This window comes from Halichoeres trimaculatus, unplaced genomic scaffold, assembly GCF_033239565.1.
Source record: "Halichoeres trimaculatus isolate MK-OKI-2021-1 unplaced genomic scaffold, fHalTri1.1 fHalTri1_scaffold_5, whole genome shotgun sequence".
In the NCBI taxonomy this organism is placed as follows: domain Eukaryota; kingdom Metazoa; phylum Chordata; class Actinopteri; order Labriformes; family Labridae; genus Halichoeres; species Halichoeres trimaculatus.
Window position 1 is genome coordinate 232,501 of NW_027437183.1, and position 20,553 is coordinate 253,053.

At 41.5% G+C, this 20,553-nt stretch overlaps 1 protein-coding gene across 2 annotated transcripts in view; it reads left to right on the forward strand.

The window, feature by feature from the left end:
- LOC141790198 (spermatid perinuclear RNA-binding protein-like) overlaps positions 1-10,321 on the forward strand; it is a 74,844-nt gene extending 64,523 nt beyond the window's left edge. The window contains exons 12-18 of one of the 2 annotated variants that reach the window (XM_074669897.1): positions 1,596-1,804; positions 2,054-2,212; positions 3,289-3,423; positions 3,802-3,942; positions 4,063-4,186; positions 4,379-4,432; positions 4,538-5,791. In XM_074669897.1, the coding sequence (XP_074525998.1) occupies positions 1,596-1,804; positions 2,054-2,212; positions 3,289-3,423; positions 3,802-3,942; positions 4,063-4,186; positions 4,379-4,432; positions 4,538-4,620 (905 nt within the window). In that variant the 3' untranslated portion in view covers positions 4,621-5,791. Of the gene's footprint in view, positions 1-1,595; positions 1,805-2,053; positions 2,213-3,288; positions 3,424-3,801; positions 3,943-4,062; positions 4,187-4,378; positions 4,433-4,537; positions 5,792-8,265 lie in introns of those variants that run through there. The other variant, XM_074669896.1, reaches the window with a different exon arrangement.
- Positions 10,322-20,553: the final 10,232 nt, after the last annotated feature.

Sequence of the window (20,553 nt, forward strand, 5' to 3'; positions counted from 1 at the left end):
TAGTGCTGACAGTTCACTAAGATCTGGTCTGAGACCTTCTGGATCATCCTCCCCCTGAGGACAAAGAGGAGCAGGCTCAGATTAAGGTCTAAGTGTCCCTGAACAGATGAGTCCTCAGACGTCTCTTAAAGTAGAAAGGGACTCTGTGGATCGTTTAGAGTTAGCTAATTCATTCACCATCTGGGAACAACAGAGGAGAAGAGTCTGGCTAGAGATTTGGAGCCGCGCTGGGCTGGGAGCACCAGGCGACTTTCACAAGCAGAGTATAGAGGACCAGGAGGAGTGTAGACCTGGATCAGGGACCCCAGGTAGGCAGGAGCAGGTCTTGGCTCCAGAAGAAGAGTTTGAATTTGATTGGAGCAGAAACAGGAAACCAGTGAAGAGAGATTAACCGCTGGGTGACGTGTGCTGTTTTGGGCTGGTTAAAGACCAGATGTGCTGCTGCATTCTGGGTAATCTGCAGAGGGTTAAATGGACACACAGGGGCAACATAGACTCAACATGGAGAGTGAATAATGAGAGGGAGTTTAAATGATGACAAACAAACAGATTTCATGTTCAGGCCAAACTACAGTAACTGATCAAACTATGAACTCTGGGAATTATCAATCCTAAAATACAGAATCATTATTCTCTGTCTGGACCCAGTTTTCTGGATCCTTTATCATGACCCAGGTCTGTGGTCTGTGTGCCGCTCTGAGAGCTGTCGACCAATCAGGAGCCTGCATGCAAAGCTGTCAGTCTGCACAGCAACAGCAGGAGTTCTAGAACTCTCTGACATCATCAGCAGAGCTGTCAGTCTGCACGGCAACAGCAGGAGTTCTAGAACTCTGACATCATCAACAGAGCTGTCAGTCTGCACGGCAACAGCAGGAGTTCTAGAACTCTGACATCATCAACAGAGCTGTCAGTCTCATATTTTCATGTTTAATTGAGTTAGTTTAGTTGTTTTTAAACTTTCTAAAGACAAACTGAAATAAACGTCTGTTTCATATCATCCAGGTCGACATCTCAAAGCCGAGAGGTAATGAGCTTCATTCTGAGGCCGTCAGCGTCTCCGCTCTGACAGGTGTCAGCGAGTGTCAGCAAGCGTCAGCAAGCGTCAGCGTTTCATTTTCAGCTCCTCTGTCAGATGTTTCAGATATTACTCCTCCTCTCCTCCTCCTCTCCTCCTCTCCTCCTCCTCCTCTCCTCCTCCTCCTCTCCTCCTCTCCTCCTCCTCCTCTCCTCCTCCTCCTCTACTCCTCCTCCTCTACTCCTCCTCTCCTCCTCCTCTCCTCCTCTCCTCCTCCTCCTCTCCTCCTCCTCCTCTACTCCTCCTCTCCTCCTCCTCTCCTCCTCCTCTCCTGTCAGCGTGGAGGTGTGAAGTGATCTGACTCCACAGAGGGAGGTGTCGCTCCGCTCAGAGCCTTCAGATTATCAGGAAGAGACAGAGATAGATCAGCCAATCAGACGTCTCCTGGGACTTCCTGTGTCTGTGTTTGATGACTGAGTCTGTGCAGAGTCTGAAGCTCTGAGTTTTTTCAAACACTCTTAGTTTCTGCATCGTCCTGGTCTCAGATCAGCTCCTGCGCTAACCTCCCGTCTCTCTTTAGTCCTGGACTGGAGGATGACCGATCCAAACCACCCCATGAACGCGCTGATGCGTCTGAATCAGATCCACCCGGGCCTCCAGTACCGCCTGCTGTCCCAGTCCGGCCCGGTCCACGCTCCAGTCTTCACCATGTCCGTGGACGTCCAGGGGACTTCGTACCAGGCCACGGGGAACTCCAAGAGGACCGCCAAGCTGCAGGTGGCGCTGAAGGTACCAGCCCAGACTGACCCAGAACACAGGCTGCTGGTTCTGGGATGATCTGGATCAAAGTTTGCCTCCAGAACTTGTTGACGTGTTGGTTTACTCAGTTTCATGCTCAGACTGTGGGTACAGACTCTGCAGCAGCTGCTCGCTGCCTTGCTCATGAACCGCCCAGTCAGAGATGATGGAGGAGTGACTCATGCGGCGTCTGTGCTGCATTCAGGGACCGTCTCACTGATCATGTGATCTGTGTTTCAGGCGCTGCAGGCTCTGGGATTCGTACTCGGAGGAGACGCAGACATGGACTCTCTGAGCGCCGACGAGAAGTCTGACGGAGAGGGAAAGAACGACCGGATGTCCACCAGCTCCAGTGCCACCTCCATCACCTCCATCACCTCCTCCACGGACGCACAGGAGGTGAGGAAAGCACACACACACACACACACACACACACTGACACACACTGACACACACTGACACACACACAGAGGAGCTGTTGATGAGTAATCTGAAGGAGGAGTTCAGCAGCTTCTCCGTTAAATCTCAGCGTCAGCAGCTCAACACTTTTCAGAGAGCCTTAAAGAGGGGCTGTTGTTCTTTTTCTGTCTTTATTTTGTCCCTCTGGTGCCCCCGTAGTGTTTTTACATAATCTACAGCTCATAAGAATCTCTGTTTTCCTCTTCCTGTTGTTTTATAAACCTTTTTTTCAGCCTCTGTGTGAAACCCTTTGATTTAGCTACTGTCTCTTTAAGGCTCCCTGCTCCATAAACATCCTTCACTCTGATTGGTCGGCTCTCTGGAGGCCTGTCCAGGGCGGAGCTTGGTGTTTGAGGCCCATGTTTTTTAAAACTGTCACATAATTCATCCTTTAGGTGTAGGAATGTGATTTTTATTCTTAAGACGGAAATTCCCGTAAGTTTTAGTCGTTTTTTAATCTTGATTTACGTTTTCAACCTTTGAATTAATTCACGTACCAGATCACATGACGGCATCAGTTTGACCAGGTGTTTAAGTCTGTAGCATATTACTCTTTAACACTTTTTCTTGTGTAAAATCTTAAATGAATAATTTAGCCCAGACAGATTTTTGGCTCTTAACAAGCTCAGACGTCATTTTTGTCTCTGGATTTCTGACTCAAACGCTCACTTTAATTTCAGTTTCACTTCTGATTTGATGTATAACAACAAAAAACTTGCTGGAGGTTTTTCTGGAGTTCCCCAAGGCTCTACGATCGGCCCACTTGTTTTTCTGTTACATCAATCAGAGGTCAGTAAAGTGTTGTTCAGTTTCCTGTACTGAGACAATCTTAGTTAAAGAAACAAAACAGGAACATTTAGTTTCTCCACTGGCTGATTTAATCCTCTGAGAAAACTCAGGAGCCTTTTTGTCTTTTAATAGAAATCAGACATTTTTGGGACTTGTCAGGTGACTGAGGCACTTTTTACTAAAACTAAGACAAGCACTTAAATTTCAGTTTCATTTCTCTCCCACAGTCCAGAGCTCCAGGTCCGATCCTGACGGCCGGAGGGAAAAACCCGGTGATGGAGCTGAACGAGAAACGCCGCGGCCTCAAATATGAGCTGATTTCAGAGAGCGGCAGCAGCTACGACAAACGCTTCATCATAGAGGTACACACACACACACACACACACACACACACACACACACACACACACACACACACTGTCTCCCTTTCTTTAGGAATTGATGAAGAGCGAGTGTGTTTGATGTCGGCTGCTTCCTGCGTTTTCAAACATCATGATGCGTCTGAGAGCAGCAGGGGGCGGAGCCTGACACGGTCTCATCCTGTGGAGTCCGACCAGTCCGGTCTGAAACCTGCTCTCTGTGCTCCAACATGATCTGAGTCTACACGCTTCACTTCCTCTTTTGTTCTTTATGAATCTGTAACGACCCCTCGCCTCAGCCTGAAGGAAACAACCACAGACAGGAAGTGTTTCCTCCCACAGACTGTAAACAGGAAGTCCTCCTCTTCCTCTCTGTGACAGGTGGAGGTGGATAAGCAGGTGTTTCGGGGGACGGGTCCCAATAAGAAAGTCGCCAAAGCCAGCGCAGCGCTCGCCGCCCTGAACAGCCTCTTCTCAGGATCCAAGTCCACGAGCAGCAAGAAGAAACGACCCAACCCCCCCGTGAGTGACGCCAACGCCCACGATAAGATGACGAGATCACACACACGTGCTTATGTCTGTGTGTGTGTGTGTGTGTGTGTGTGTGTGTGTGTGTGTGTGTGTGTGCGTGCGTGTGTGCAGCCAAAGCGACCCGTAACCTCGGTGCTGACCCTCCCTGCCCTTGCTGCCAGACCTCCCAGAGTCCCCGTCATCCCCAGAGCGCCGTACATCAGCACGCCCCCCACGCACGGGTACATCCCCCCAGGTGAGGCCGAGCACCTGGACACAGGAAGTCCAAGTCTGTTTGTCAGTTCAGTTAGACTGAAGCTAACGACCGTGGTTTACAAACAGGAAGTAGTTTCTCAGATCCTCAGTTTACGAACAGGAAGTAGTTTCTCAGATCCTCAGTTTTTCTGGATAATAATGGAGGTTTGTCGTCTTCTCTTTGTGTCGTCAGGTTTTGGTGCTCCTCCGTACGGTTACAGCCCTGCAGGCGCCCTCCCTCCATACGGTAACCCCCCCCCCCCTCCCCTGATCAATAACCTCATCATTGATCCATCACTTTGATTTATTTCATCATCCCAACGTTTCGTTCTGTTTTCTTTTACTTTTCCAGGTTTTCCCAGAATGCCCTCAGTAGTTCTCCCCGTCATCAGGGTCCCCGCCACTTACCCCGTCACCCACCTCTACCCCTATTAGCCCCGCCCCCTGCCACTTACCCTGTCACCCATTTCTACCCCTATTAGCCCCGCCCCCTGCCACTTACCCTGTCACCCACCTCTACCCCTATTAGCCCCGCCCTCTGCCACATACCCCATCACCCACCTCTACCCCTATTAGCCCCGCCCCCTCACACTCACAGGACATTATTTATTTCACAGCAGACCTCAGAAACCAGCACTGGACTCCTCAGACTCAGACCAGGTCCCGCATCATCAGTCCTCCAGCATGTGCTAGCAGCATCATCCTCCTCTGGCTACGTTAGCATCGTTCTCCTGTGTTTTACATTAGCATCCTCCTCTGTGCTACGTTAGCATCATCCTCCTGTTTACCAAGAGTCAGACAGAAAAGCTCTGATCATCAAACCATGAACCAGTGAAACTCAAACTGCTCTTAAAGCTGGATCCTTAATGACTCACCCTGGAAAGAGAAAAATATCCTCTGACTGATCAACAAAAGACACTTTTTCATCACTTTTGTTTCCAACACACGGCTGAGTTTCCTAAATTTACTTAAGTTAACTTAAACATGAACGTTAACAAAGAACCTCTCACACAAAGTTCACATTCAACGCATGAAACTAAAATAAAAATAAAGTTATTTAAGCTTTTTCTATCATCCTCTAACAAAAACATGCTCCTGTTCAGGTGGGTTTAGTGATTGATCCTTTTTAGTTCCCAACAGTGGCCAGAAAAAAATATTTTCACAGGGAGCTCAGAAAAAAGGAGAATTAAAAGAAAAAACCTTAAATGTATTAAAGTTTCATGTAAAAAAATGTTAATGTCCACTTTAGAAAACTGGATTAACAGCCACAGTAACACCAGTTTACACTGGTTAAAATGTTTAGTTTAGGGAACTTAGGGAACAAACTACAGTCTTATTAATATACTTTAAAAAACGTTTAGGGAAGTAAACATGGCCTGTTTGGAGGTGAAACATCAACTTCTTTTAAACTTATTACACTGAACCAAACAAGGAAAAACTGTAAAACAGAAAAATGAGGGAACTAAAAATTCTGTGTAAGGGAACTTTCCGGTGTTTAGGGAAACCAGGTGCTGCAGGGGATGAAGACAGGTACGGTTACAGGAAGGACAAAAAAACAAAACAAGCACTCAGTGGGAAATACGAAGTGTAGGGAACTAACTCAGCAAACGTGTTTTATAAAACACAGCTGCTTCAGAGAAATCCAGAGGGAACAGAAGAGGAGTGAGGACAGGGAACGACGCTGAGTTCATTAAACACAGGCGTAGAAAAACAGTCGATGAAAAATTTTTTACAGGAGGTAAATATTCATTCAACATCACTTTGCTGTGAGCGCTGGTTTTTTTTTATTTATTTTGTTTGTTTGGCTCTTGAAGAGTTTGAAGTTTCTGTTTTTAAAAAGTTTACATGATAACCGTTTGCACTGAGAAACTTTTTCCTTTTCTCTGGATTTTTATTGTTTACGTTTACACGAGCATCTGGGCGTCTGAGCGTCTGAGCGTCTGAGCGTCTGAGCCCCTGAGCGTCTGAGCGTCTGAGCGTCTGAACGTCTGAGCGTCTGAGCGTCTGAGCGTCTGAGCCCCTGAGCGTCTGAGCGTCTGAGCCCCTGAGCGTCTGAGCGCCTGAGCGTCTGAGCGTCTGAGCGTCTGATCCATCCTGTGTCGACTTAGAAACTTTCTTTCCAGAGAGATTTTATTTGACCTGTTTGTAGGTTACACTCTGTTTTATTAAATTCATATTTTTGTCAAAAAACAAACGAGTGCAGCGTCATTCATCACAGATTTTAGTGTGAATGTTTTTTTCACAGATTTAGATTTTTCTCTCTCTGTGTGACGAAGTTGCTGTTTGTGTTTTTAGAGGACGACAGGATCGTTATTTAAACACGTCTACGTTCACATTATTCATTCATTAAAGGCTGTAACACGTTCACAGAGATGGGCTTTTTTTTTTTTTAAACCATTTATTTTCATTGTCATTTTAATTTACAGAAAAGAATAGATAATAATGATAATAATAATAATAATAACAATAATAATAATAATAATAATAATAATAATAATAATAATAATAATAATGAAAATAATAATAATAATAACAATAATAATAATAATAATAATAATAATAATAATAATAATAATAATGATAATAATAATAATAATAATAACAATAATAATAATAATAATAATAATAATAATAATAATAATAATAATGATAATAATAATGATAATAATAATAATAATAATAACAATAATAATAATAATAATAATAATAATAATAACAATAATAATAATAATAATAATAATAATAAATATATAAGTTAATAAATAAGTTTAAAAAAATGGAATAAATAAAGTATCTGGGGGGAATCAATCTTTGAGTTCACAGAACCATCGCCACCAAAGTCAATTTGTTTGAATAACCATCAAATCCAAAATCGTCCTTTAGAGGAAACCAGTCTTCCACAAAAATGTCCAGTAAAAATATTAAGTTTTATTATTATATAATATTATTATAAAAATATAAAGTAAAATATAATCTAACACATTTGTTTTACCACCTTCTTTGTAACAAGGAACAGAATTAAGATTGCGTCTTATCTGTAAATATCCAAAGAAATGTTTTTGTGTGATATTAAATTCATATTTTAATTGTTGGAAAGACTTCAGAGTATTATATGAGTAGAGATCTAATATTTTTATAATACCAGCTTCCCTCCACTCATTAAAACCAGCGTCTAAGCAGGTTTATCCAAACTCTGGATCATTAGCAATGGGTGCTAGAAATGAATATTCTTTAAGCCGTAGATATTTACAAACAGCACTCAGAGATCTAGTAATATTTTTTATCTTGGGATATATTTTAGTAAAGCTCATAAATGGAAAGTATTGTAGCTGAAGCCTATCCAGGCCTAAACCTCCCAGATCAGGAAAGCAGAATTGGTTGGATGGACTCTTTAACATGGGGCTCTACAGGGACTGACTCATTTATGGAGGCAACCTCCAGTGGACACTAAGAGAACTGCAGTTTCTGACACCCAGGCCTCAGCTGAGGGAGTCCGCTGCTCAGTTAACACCTGTATTTACATTTACAGTAAGTTTTTAACCTCCTGGCTTCAGCCAGTCTACCAAAGAGCAAATAAAAGATTAAAGAAAAATAAAATCTGAAAATAAATTTTCCTCCAGAGGCTAAAAAAACTCAGAATCAGATTTGTTTACAGGTGGTTAGAGTAAATTTAAACCTTAATGTTGTGATGTTGTTTCATGACTTCAGTGGTTATAAGAGGAACTGCAGTCTGTGACACGTCCAGTGTTCATGAGCTGACTTTCAGAGCTCAAATACCCATAATTCAACTGTACCACAGGACAAAAAGCAGCCATGATACGGATCACTGCGTAAACACAGGCTGTGTTTAATCGTGGTCTCTGACTCCGTGACTCGTGGTTATGGCGTCCTCGTGGCGTCTCTGCTGGTCTCCTGAGGACAGTCTGAACCATTAAAACCTCCACACCTCTTTGTTTTCATGGCTCCACAGTGAAAGGATGGATGTCAGGTGCTGATTGTTCCTGTTAACCTGTGCTGTCCTCCTCCTCCTCCTCCTCCTCCTCCTCCTCCTCCTCCTCCTCCTCCTCCTCCTGTCTGCAGGCGGTCTTTACATCGACAGTGCCTATTACCAGCCTCAGACCATCGCCGCGCCCATCATCATCCACCTGGGCCCCCAGGATCTCTTCTGACCCCGTCTGCCTGCTCAGACTGGACTCTGCAACACCTGGACTCCACCTTTAACCCCTCACCCTTATTAAAGTCTGTCAGCGCCTCCCTGTCAGCGCTGCTCCTCCACCGTCTCCTCCAACGTCTCCTCCAACGTCTCCTCCTCACAGGACGCAGCAGCAGCACTGAAGCAATACTGAGGAGGAAACGCCTCGGGACACTTCCTGTCACGTCACGGTTTGTTTTTTAAAACAGGAGGAAACAGCCCAGGCTCCACGTCAATAAAACACAAAGCAATATTTCTCCTGCCTCCAGGGGGCGCCGCCCACGTGTCTCACACGACAGTAGAAACGGCACATGTACAGCGCTGAGCTGCTGTTTGTACATATATATATTTACTACCTGTATATGGACGTATGTGAGTTTTGAATATATATAAATATATAAACATGTTAATATATTTGAATATGTAAAACGCAGCAACGACAAAGAAAAGTTTATAATATATCTCTGAATGTAAATACAGTAATGAATGAGGAGCACTCTACAGGGTCAGAGGAGGGACACAATAAGAGCTCATGTTCAAATAGAAATTAAAAACAAAAAAGAAAGGAGTTGAATATAATAAGACACCTTTAAAAAAGCTCATTTTGTATTTTTTTTTAAAGGAAATTTAATTTTTTAAATATATTTTTATCCACAGGTTGTCAAAATTCAGCTCATGTGATTTTTTTCTGAAACCAGTTGATGCTTATTTTTATTTTTTAACCAAGTCTTAACATATCATCAAACTAACCAGCTGTGAAAATTCACCCACCGTGCAGTTCCTTCAGTGACCACTAGAGGGTTTCCCCCAAAACAGCAGAGACCACACACACACCCATTCAATCAGCTGATCTTTACAGCAGAAATACACGTTTACAGCCTGCAACAAAACAAAATACTTTTAATCTAAATACTCCAAGTTTCTGTGTTTAATCTTGTTTTTAATTTCACAGAAATATTTTCAGATTAGGATTAATCATGGCCACAGTTTTAACCTCATGTGGCTCCAAACATCTTAAATTATATCCTGTTTAAAACAATATCCGTTTACTCTGAGTAACTCATCCACAGTGTTTACATTTATTTGTCTTGATATTCTTCCTCTTCTTAATTTTGTCCCTCCTCTGACTCCGTAGCTCTAAGATAAACTATCTAAATCTATAAAGAGGTAAAAACATTTTGTCTTTAAACATGTGTTATGGTCTGTTGATGGAATATAATCCCTATTTAAAAATCATTACAAATATTTGACCCTGAGGTCGTTTACATTTACAGATTATTCACTCAGTAATTAAAAAATGTACCTTTCAGAATTAATTATCTGATTAATTACACGTTACATGGGGCGCATCATTAAAACTCCCCAACAGGTCACATGACTCAGATAAAAGTAAAAGGGATGTTTGAAAAAAATCAAAAATATTTAGAAAAATATTTTTGATTTTTTCTTGCAGTTAGATTTTGCCAAAACAACCCTTAAATAATTTTAAAAACCTTTAAATGATCAAAGTTTCTCATCTGCTCAGTGGAGTGACGCTGTTTGTGAATGTTTCTGGTTCATGTTTCTGACAAATCAAAAACAAATCCTCACACGGAGAAAATGCAAAAACCACAGCACAAATGTCTTAAGCAATATTTAACTCAGGAAGCTTCAAACTCCAGGAAAGCAAATAAATCTGATCACCATCACCGAGCGACGCCGAGCGACGCCGTGCAGCGTGTTTCTGTGTACACAGACGACTCCACGCCTCGACAGGACGTAGACGTGTAACACCTGATGTAATCACCTGTGCTCTTTAAATGCTGATGAATGTGAAAAAGACCAAATTAACCCAAACAACATGAAAAAGAAGATCTCATCTTCTCTTGTGTTTTATTTTAACCTGCTAACTGAATGTTGATCTGAGGATCTGTCTCTGGCCCCGACCTCTGGCTCCAGAATAAACAGGAGAAAAACTAAAGACGTTTTGTTGTTTCATGTTTTCATTTCTAAGAGAGATGTTTGATGAAGACTGAAGTCTGTGTTTCTAACCTCCTCACGATGGCGAGTCTCTCTGCGTTCACGCCGAGCTGCTGCAGATCATCACGTCTGAGAGGGAGACGGAAAAGTCTGATCATCAACAGGCGAAAGCGTCAGGAGCAGCTGTTAACGTCTGTGTCTCTGCAGGAAGATTAGTCCTCTCCACTTTAGTCTGGAGCCTGAAGTAAGAGTAACACACACACACACACACACACACACACACACACACACACACACACACACACACACACACACACACACACACACACTTCCTCTTTTCAAGCTCTTTCATTTCTCTCTGAATCAGCACCCACGTCCAGCTCAGCGTCCCGCGGCGTCTCCCCGCAGAGGAGAACGAAAACACGGCCCGTGTCGTTTTGATTTGGATTAACTTCCATTTTCCTCCAGCGCCGCGTGTTTGGCTTCAACTCTCCTTTTGTTTTCACAGCACTTCAGTCAAATGATCAGACTCGCTGCTCTCTGACAGGAAACACTCAGAGGAGATTTGACAAACCTCCACGTGATGAAAACTTCCCCCAAAACATTTCAGAAACCTCCTGAATGCAGAGACAGAACGGCTCTATCTGTGTCTGAACCCTTGTTGTGTCTTGCTTGTGTCACTCAAACCAAGAATAATCTGGAAGCTTTTCTCACACAAACGCATCGCCTGTCAGGGGAAGTTCAGGGACTTGTCCAGAAACGGCAGAAACACAAGGTTTCAGCAGCAGACCGTCATCTCACACAGAGGAATCTATAAAGTTCCCTAACAGGAGTCAACTATGTCCAAAAAATTGGATTAAATTACATAAAGAATAAAGTGAAATCTGGAATTCTTTAAAGAATTACAGAGTTATTCCAGAATGTTGCCAGGAACGGTTTTAAAGATTCTGAGAAGATTCCAGAACATTTTTTGAGATAACTTTGAAGATTAAGGAGAAAAATCCAGAATGTAACTTTTTAAAGCGTTGGAGAATTATTCTGAAATGTTGTTCAAGATCTGTTTGAGTATACAGAGAATAATCCAGACCTGTGCTTAGTTAACCTTTGAAGAGAAGTTTTGAACTATGTCTGTAATAGCTTCATCCTCTAGGATTAAAAATCAAGATGTATTCTGGAGTCGTGTCTGTAATGGCTTCATAGATGATGATAAACATTCCAGAATTTTGCACAAAAAAAACTCTGAAGTTATGAAGAAGTGTTCCAGAATGTTGCTGAGGATTTTCAAGTTAAAGAGGATTGTTCCTGAATGTTGCTCAGGATGACAATGAATATGAATAGTATTCCAGAATTTTGTACAAAAATCTTTGTAGAATTAGAGAAATATTCTGGAATGTTTCCAAGAATGGTTTTACAGATTCTGAAAAGTATTCCAGAATATTGCTCGAGATGACTTAATAGATAAGATAAAAATTCCAGAATGTTGTTTGGAATAACTTAAAAGAGTTGGAGAATTATTCCAGAATGTTGCTCAAGAAATGTTTGGATATAAGGAAAAGTATTAAGATTAAGAGAAGTATTCCAGACTTTTTTTACAAGAAACTTTGAAGAGATAAAGAAATAACCAAGAGTGCACAAGAGCTCCAAGCTTAAGAGAATTATTCCAGAATGTTGCTCAGAATAACACTGGCAATATGGAGGAGCATTCCAGAATTTTGCACATGAAGAAACTTTAAAGAGTTGGAGAATTTTTCCAAATGTAGCTCAACATGTGTTTGAATGTAATGAGAAGTAATCCAGAACGTTGCTGGATATAGCCTTGAAGATGAACGAAGTATTCTGGAATTATTCCATGAATTTTTATAGGCAAGTATTCCAGAATGTTACTGAGAAGAATTTTGGAGATAGAGTATTCTGTGATGTTGCCAACATGAGGGTTTGCTCGTTGATGTCTCGAGGACAGGAGAAGAGATTTTAGAGACACACACAGGTGTCACCTTAAAGCAGTTATTGAATCATTTCTTTAGTCAGCTTTAGTCAGAGGGTAAAATCAGGAGCTGACGTAGAAATTGTGGAAAAGAACCTGAGACAGTCTAGAAAACTCCTAAAGCATGAAATCAAATTTGTTTTAACGATTCAGTGTAAAACTAAAGAAATCAAATCTTCAAACACTCTTCTCTCCATTCAAAGACCTGGTACACATGTACTTAGAGTTAAACGTCACTGTTTACGCGCTGTGAGCAGTCTGCACGCTCTGAACCGCTCTGTGAATCCTGAGCATGCTCTGCAGCTGACCCTGCAGCTGACCCTGCAGCTGACCCTGCAGCTGACCCTGCGGCTGACCCTGCACAAATCTGCAGCTGACCCTGCAGCTAACCCTGCAGCTGACCCTGCAAGGCCCTGCAGTTGGCCCTGCAGCTGACCCTGCAGCTGACCCTGCAGCTGACCCTGCACACCCTGCAGCTGACCCTGCAGCTGACCCTGTAGCTGACCCTGCAGCTGACCCTGCAGCTGACCCTGCAGCTGACCCTGCACACCCTGCAGCTGACCCTGCAGCTGACCCTGCAGCTGACCCTGCAGCTGACCCTGCGGCTGACCCTGCACAAATCTGTAGCTGACCCTGCAGCTAACCCTGCAGCTGACCCTGCAAGGCCCTGCAGTTGGCCCTGCAGCTGACCCTGCAGCTGACCCTGCAGCTGACCCTGCACACCCTGCAGCTGACCCTGCAGCTGACCCTGCAGCTGACCCTGCAGCTGACCCTGCAGCTGACCCTGCAGCTGACCCTGCAGCTGACCCTGCACACCCTGCAGCTGACCCTGCAGCTGACCCTGTAGCTGACCCTGCAGGTGACCCTGCAGCTGACCCTGCAGCTGACCCTGCAGCTGACCCTGCACGCCCTGCAGCTGACCCTGCAGCTGACCCTGCAGACAGGAGCAGGAACCAGCCTCTGAGCAAACTTTCACCGGAACAATGAACCAGGACTTGAGGACTTTGTTCCTGTAGTTTCCAGATTTCTCCCTCTCTGCCATCTTCCTGCTGCAGCCTGTGAGTTTCTGCCGAGCTGTCGTCTCCTGTCAGGGGGAAACTCAGGGAACGTGACGTCTCTGTGTTTGATGAAATCTCTGATCTGACTGTTTCCAGCTCCGTCTCTGAAGCCGACGCTTCAGCAGCAGGCGTTGTTTTGCAGACGTTGGTTCACAGGCGGGAGGACGGCTCAGATGGAGCCTCAGATCCTGTGGTATTTTTAGCTCAGAGAGGAGCCAGGAGGTGTTGGATTTCACCACGTGGGCACATTACGCCTCACTGAGGCAGTTTGTCGTCTGATAGCAGCTCTCAGGACCATGATGCACTGCAGCCGGGACGCACTGCAGTTTGATCACCTCCAGAGACGACGGTAACATCTCCAACATTCAACACACACACACACACACACACACACACACACACACACACACACACACACACACACATACATCAGAGTTTGTAGTGTAATATCATCTGTAGAATATGAATTAAACAGACAAAACTTTCTCCAAAGTTTTTTTTGTAAATATTTAAAGACTCATCCATCTGTTCACATTTCCTATAAAACATTTTTATTTTTATTTTTTTAAACCCAAAACAAATCTATTAAAACATTTATTCCTCCCTGAAAATTGAAAACAAATCCAAAAGTAGTTTGATGATGAAGAAAATAACACTGGCCATGATGTTTTTTTTTTTTTAATTTTTCTGGTTTTATTCTCGAAGATTTTATATCTTACTCTGAATAAAACCAGAAAAAAACGTGTGAACATGCAGCTAAATGAGAGTCTTACTGTAGAGTGTGATGGCGGCGCCCTCTGCTGGTGGAAGGAGCTCACTGCCAAGAGAAGGAGAAAAGAAATGACATGAGGAGGGAAGTTAGACAGAAAAATGAGACAGAAAAATGAATTCAGCTCCAAAAACTTGAAATGATTTAAAGAATAAAAGATCAGGACGAGGATCAGACAGAGAGGAGGAAGTTTGAGGATCAGCAGTTAAAGGAAAATCTGTCTGTAAAAAAAAAAACAGCCTGAGTGATAACTGTTTTTATTACTTTAAAGAGGACGCTGCTCTCCTGCAGGACTTCTGTTTCACCACTAGATGGCAGCAAACCTGTCTGACAGTCAGCTCCACCTTTACTGATTTTTAAAAAACACAGATTTCCTCAGAATCAATGACACATGTAAAGCTGTCGTCACTCAGTGGTTTTAGATTAGAGTCTGAGAAAGAAGAAAAACTCCAGAGTTAAATTAACATCTGCTTCTTTGTCAAACAGAAGCTTCTCTGACCCAGAAACATTGAGGATCAGGCTTTTTCCAGAAACAGTTAAAAAAAAAAAAAAAAAAAGAAGAAGAAAAAAAAACACAATCGGAAGGTTCTAGAAAATTTTAGAGGTCAGGTTTTTCCAGAAACTTTAAGGATCTGGGGTTTTTTTTTTCAGAAACATTTAAAAATAAATATATAAATAAATAAAAAAAAAAAAATCAGAAGTTTCTAGAAAAACTTTAAAGATAAGGTTTTTCTAGAAACATTTAAGATCAAGTTTTTTTCAGAAACATAAAAAAAAAAAAAAAAAAATCAGTTTTTTTCCAGAAACATGAAAGATCAGGTTTCTCTAGAAAACATTAAAGTCCAGGTTTTTCTAGAAAAATTTGGGGTCGGGTTTCTCTTGAAACATCAAAAGATCTAGCTTTTCCAGAAACATCAAAAATCAGGTTTTTCCAGAAACATTAAAGATCAGGTAACGTCCTGTAAAAAATAGAGATAGTTTCAGATTTTTCTCTGAGTTCAGAGACGTCACTGGGAATATTCTTCACTATCACCTGAAGAAAAAAACTCCTTTTCCTCAGACACACACACACACACACACACACACACACACACACACACACACACACACACACACACACACACACACACACACACAGTTTGCTGCTGATATTTCCAAAGGTTAAAGATCCTGAAGAAGAACAAAGCCGCTCTGATCTGATGAAAATTATCTAACAGCCTCAGTCTGAAGTGTGTGTCCTGAGGCTGGAGATGATCACACACACACACACACACACACACACACACACACACACACACACACACACACACACACACTGAACGGACCTTATGACTGAAGGTTGTAATCATTACACAACCAACTCTCTGAACTTCTTCAACTTTAGAAACGTTATGAAACAAACTGGGTCAACACGTCGTCAGAAAGTTTTGATTTTCAGATGAAGAAAATATAAAAATCTGAATATTTGACTAAAAACCTGAACACAGATTATTTCAGGGTCTGAGATCAGAGGATGGAGGAGTGAGGCTGTAGGGATGTGTTTAATGAAACTTTCAGTCATGAAGCGTCGATGTTACAGGAAAGAAACTGATGAAACTGAAGTCCTGACACCATGAAGAAAGAGCTGTGATGGTCCCAGATAATAATTCAAATGTAGTGAGATTAAATTCATCAGGTTAGAGAGGAAAACTTTTATATGCTATAAGAATACATTTGTAAAGTTGAAAACAAAAAAAAAGTGGGAAAAGACTGTAAATGTTAGGAGAAAAGGTGGAAATGTTTGTAAACAAATTGTAAAGTTACGAGCCAAAAGTTGTTTCATTACATGAAAAGTAAATTTGAACGTTACAACATTAAGGTGGAACAGTTATAAGATAAAAACTTTAAAATGTTACAGATTTAATGCTACGGGGAAAAAAACAAAGAGTTAAAAAGTTCAAAGTTTGGAGGTTTAAGAGAAAAAGTCTGACGCCAAGGTGAAAGTTGTGACGTTAGGAGACAAACTTTGTAAAGTAACAAATAAAATTCATTTGTTACACAAAAAAAAACGTAAAATGTCGCAAGATTTAACTTTTACTATTGAGAGATTAAAAAATCAAACATCAGGAAAAAAAAAAATTAAATGTTGAGAAATTAAAGTTGTAGAGTTGCAGGACAAAAAAATCTAATGTAACATGATTTAACCCATGATGGTTTGAGAGAAAACAAAGTCATAACAAAAGGTTTAAGTTTGATTTTTTTTTTCCACGAGGAAAAAATAAACACCTGGAGATTTAAGGAGAAAAGTTAAGATAAAAAACTTCAGATGTTTTTAGATTAAAGTCGTAACGTTAGCTGAGAATAAAGAGGAAATCAATCAACATCTTAAATTAAAGCTAAAGATTAAAAGTCTGACCCCATGACCCCTCAGTCCTGTTTCCCTCCGTCCCTCTAGAGGCAGCAGAGTCTCAGGGTCAATTTATAATTCACAGAAGTTTCCCACTGCACACAAACGCACCATCAATAATAAACCAGGAGCTAATCAATCATTGAAACAGCAGGAGTGTTATCGACTGACCACCAGGGGGCGAGCAGTGTGTGTGTGTGTGTGTGTGTGTGTGTGTGTGTGTGTGTGTGTGTGTGTGTGTGTGTGTGTGTGTGTGTGTGTGTTGTAGGGACTAAGGTAACTTAAATCACAGTCAGAGTCTCTCTAATAAACCGATACAGACGGTTTGTTGGTCGTCAGATTTATTTCTTCTGCTGCTTTAATCACAGGAAGATCATCCCTCTTTAAAATAATCTAAACCTGTTTATGCTGTCGCCCCCTGCTGGGCAGGTTTATTTTACCATGTAGAGCATTAATTACTGTGGGGAGAAATGTGATAACTGGGACTGTTTACATCCAATTACCCAAAAATCTAACTGAACCAATGATTATTGAACAGTCAGGGGGTGAACTGCTTAATTAACTCTTTGAAATTTATGCACAATTTCAAATCACGCACAGATAAATACATTAATTATTTTTTTAAAAAGAGAAAGAGACAAACACTGTGGTCAAAACCAGCCAGTAACAAAGTCGTACCACCTGAACTTTCTCTGTAGTGCTGAGAACAGATCCACATACAATCAAGCAGTTCCTTGTTTAGGTCCCTGAACGCATCCCTGTGACTGTGAGGGAGAGTAGCTGATTTTCCTACTGAACATGAACACAGCATTACAGGGTTATATATGGAAGAATAAATATGTTAAACTGAAAAACTTTGTGGTTTTATTATGAAGCAAATTAATATTTATTATCACATAAACACAAAAGTGTTGGAAGTTGGTTCCAGTGACTGACTGGTACCAGCATCTGTACCGCATCGTTTCAAACAGGAAAAGTCCCCATCCCAACTCCAGATGTTTCTTCTTTGTCTCTTCTCTGTCATACAGCAGGCAGCAAAATGACCATGACTGCCCCCTACTGTGAACCAGTGGTATTACAGGTATGGCCATATGCTAATTTTTAGCTGAGTAAAAACATTTTGTCTTTGCAGGAAGTTGGTCACCGTCAAAATCAATTACTGCCACAGCCTTGATGATAAGTAAATAGGGACACAATCGAAGTTTGAAAAATTAATTTGATTAATCAGAAATAAAAGAGATCCTTCTTTCTGAGGAAGAAAATTTATATATTTTATTTTTGACCCACTTTAACATTCAACATTTTCTGGGTCAAGTCATATTTTTACTTTTTGTTCAAATTAAAGTCTCCAGTTTCATTCAGCAGATGCTTCTGTCGACGTACGACATCAGGAAGAATTCAGACAGAAGGAAAAACTCCTCTCCCTCCTTACTCTTCAAGTTCAGAAATAGAATAGAATAGAATAGAATAGAATAGAATAGAATAGAACTTTCTTGTTATTGTAACAAGTACAATGAAATTAAAGTCACAGCAACAATCAAGAAAACCAAAGTAAGAAAGTGTATAGAAAGTGTAAAAAGGTCCATAAGAAAATAGATGCTGACAGCTTGTCTCTGTTAGCCATGTCTGTGATTAGCATGATGCTACTCTGCCCTCTGGTATTCCCTCTGTTGCTGGGTTAGCACAGCTAGCTCGTCCATCTTATTGGAGATAGATCTTACGTTCCCAATAACGATGGATGGAAGGACAGGTCCATGTCGTCACTTCTTAGCTCACACCTGAGAACCAGCACGTCGTCCTCACCTCCTTCTCCTCACCTTGTGGGAAACATCTGGCCTAGCACCACTTAGCATTGACATGCTACAGGCTGCTAACAGCTGATTTCACATGTAAACAATGCAGCCATGGTTACATGTAGGATCTCCAGACAAACACAGGAGAAAAGTAGTAAAAATATCACTGAAGACACAAAAAGTTTGGTGTCCATGACCAACAAATGAGCCGAACAAAGTGATGATCCACTCCAAATACAAAGATGATGAAAAAGAGACGAAAAATTATGAGAAACAGACAAAGAAGAGAGAGCTGCTGCAGGAGGCCGCCATGGCCAACAGACGCCTAGCAACGAAAAATATTTGAAATAAAGATGAAATGTGTGAAAAGCAGCAACCTCCATGTTTTTATTTTGATCTGTCATGGAGAAAAGATGGAGCCTAACTCCTTTTTAAGAAATCAAATGATTATTTTCATCATTAAATCCAGAAATGCTGTTATCAATAATGGACTTAATGTTATCTCTGTGTTTTCAGCTAATCTCTGAGTAACAGAGGAGAATCGGTCTCATTAATATTTCAGAGCTGAGCTGCAGAGGAAACAGACTCCACTCCTGGTGGTAAAAGTGTGAAATGTATTTTTAATGTGGTTAATTTAGTCTCACACAGGCCTGATGCAGCTCTGAGGGTTTATCTCTGAACATGTTTTCCCCTGACACAGAGAGCAGAGCCCACGTTTCATCAGAGACAAACAGGAAATACAGCCGTAAATGTTCATGTAGAGGGGCAGGTTTGGTTTTAACAACGTGTTTGTTCGTTTAAAGACGACAGCAGCGCTCCTTCTCCATGCTGCAGATTTATCACTGAAACCGTCAGTAACAGATCCTCTCCCCCTCGCTCGTCTGTCTGAGTCCACAGCTTTCCCGACACGTCAGAGAGAAATCACCATTTTTTTCTCCAACAAAAACACTTTCATGTGTGAGCGCCTGCCTCGCTGTGAGCGCCTGCCTCGCTGTGAGCGCCTGCCTCGCTGTGAGCGCCTGCCTCGCTCCTCAGGCTGTCGCTGCGAGAGCGAGGGGTTTGTACAGGATCGATCGGCCTCCAGCGGCTGGCTACAATCAGCTCAGTGTGTGTTAGCTGCTCTGTTAGCGGCTCTGTTAGCTGCTCTGTTAGTAGCTCTGTTAGCGGCTCTGTTAGCAGCTCTGTTAGCAGCTCTGTTAGCAGCTCTGTTAGCAGCTCTGTAAGCAGCTGTGTTAGCAGCTGTGTTAGCAGCTCTGTTAGCAGCTCTGTTAGCAGCTCTGTTAGCTGCTCTGTTAGCGGCTCTGTTAGCGGCTCTGTTAGCAGCTCTGTTAGCGGCTCTGTTAGCTGCTCTGTAAGCAGCTCTGTAAGCAGCTCTGTTAGCGGCTCTGTTAGCTGCTCTGTAAGCAGCTCTGTAAGCAGCTCTGTTAGCAGCTCTGTTAGCAGCTCTGTTAGCAGCTCTGTTAGCAGCACTGTTAGCAGCTCTGTTAGCTGCTCTGTTAGCAGCTCTGTTAGCAGCTCTGTTAGCTGCTCTGTTAGCTGCTCTGTTAGCGGCTCTGTCATTAAAGTCCAGAGCCACAAAATCTTCTTTGTTTTACCATAAAGACAACAAGGGGAAAAACTTAAGTTAAAATCTAGTCAATAATTATCAAATCAAAAAGTTTTTTAAATTTATAAAATTGGACATGTGATGTCTTAGTTTTTTAATTTTAAGAAATTTGCAAATATTTAAAAAAAAAAAAAAAAAAGTAAAAAATTGCAAAATGAAAAAAAAATAAAGGAAATTTTAAATAATTTGCCAGGATTTTAAAATTTTAGAAATTTATGAATTTTATTAGAAACTTTTCAATTTTTTAAGTTTAAAACTTTGCAAAGATTTTCTTTTTTTGCATTTTAAGAAAAGGGGGGAAAAATCCAAAAAAGGAAAATCTTTGCAAAAATGTAACAATTTGGAAATTTCAAGATATATATTTTTTTTAATTAAATGAATTTTCAAAAATTAAAAAAAAAGAATATTTGAATTTGATAACATATATGAATATCATCACTCAACTCATCATTTCTTATTGTTTGCTATTGTCTTGCCACATATCAATCATGTATATTAATCCTGCACGTTGTCAGTTAAATGAATTAAAATCAGTATTTTCTTCCAGATGAGTCTTTTTGTAGATGTAGTTATCTTCCCAGGGCTGTAAAACTTGAGGTTAGCCACAGGTGCATGGAAAGT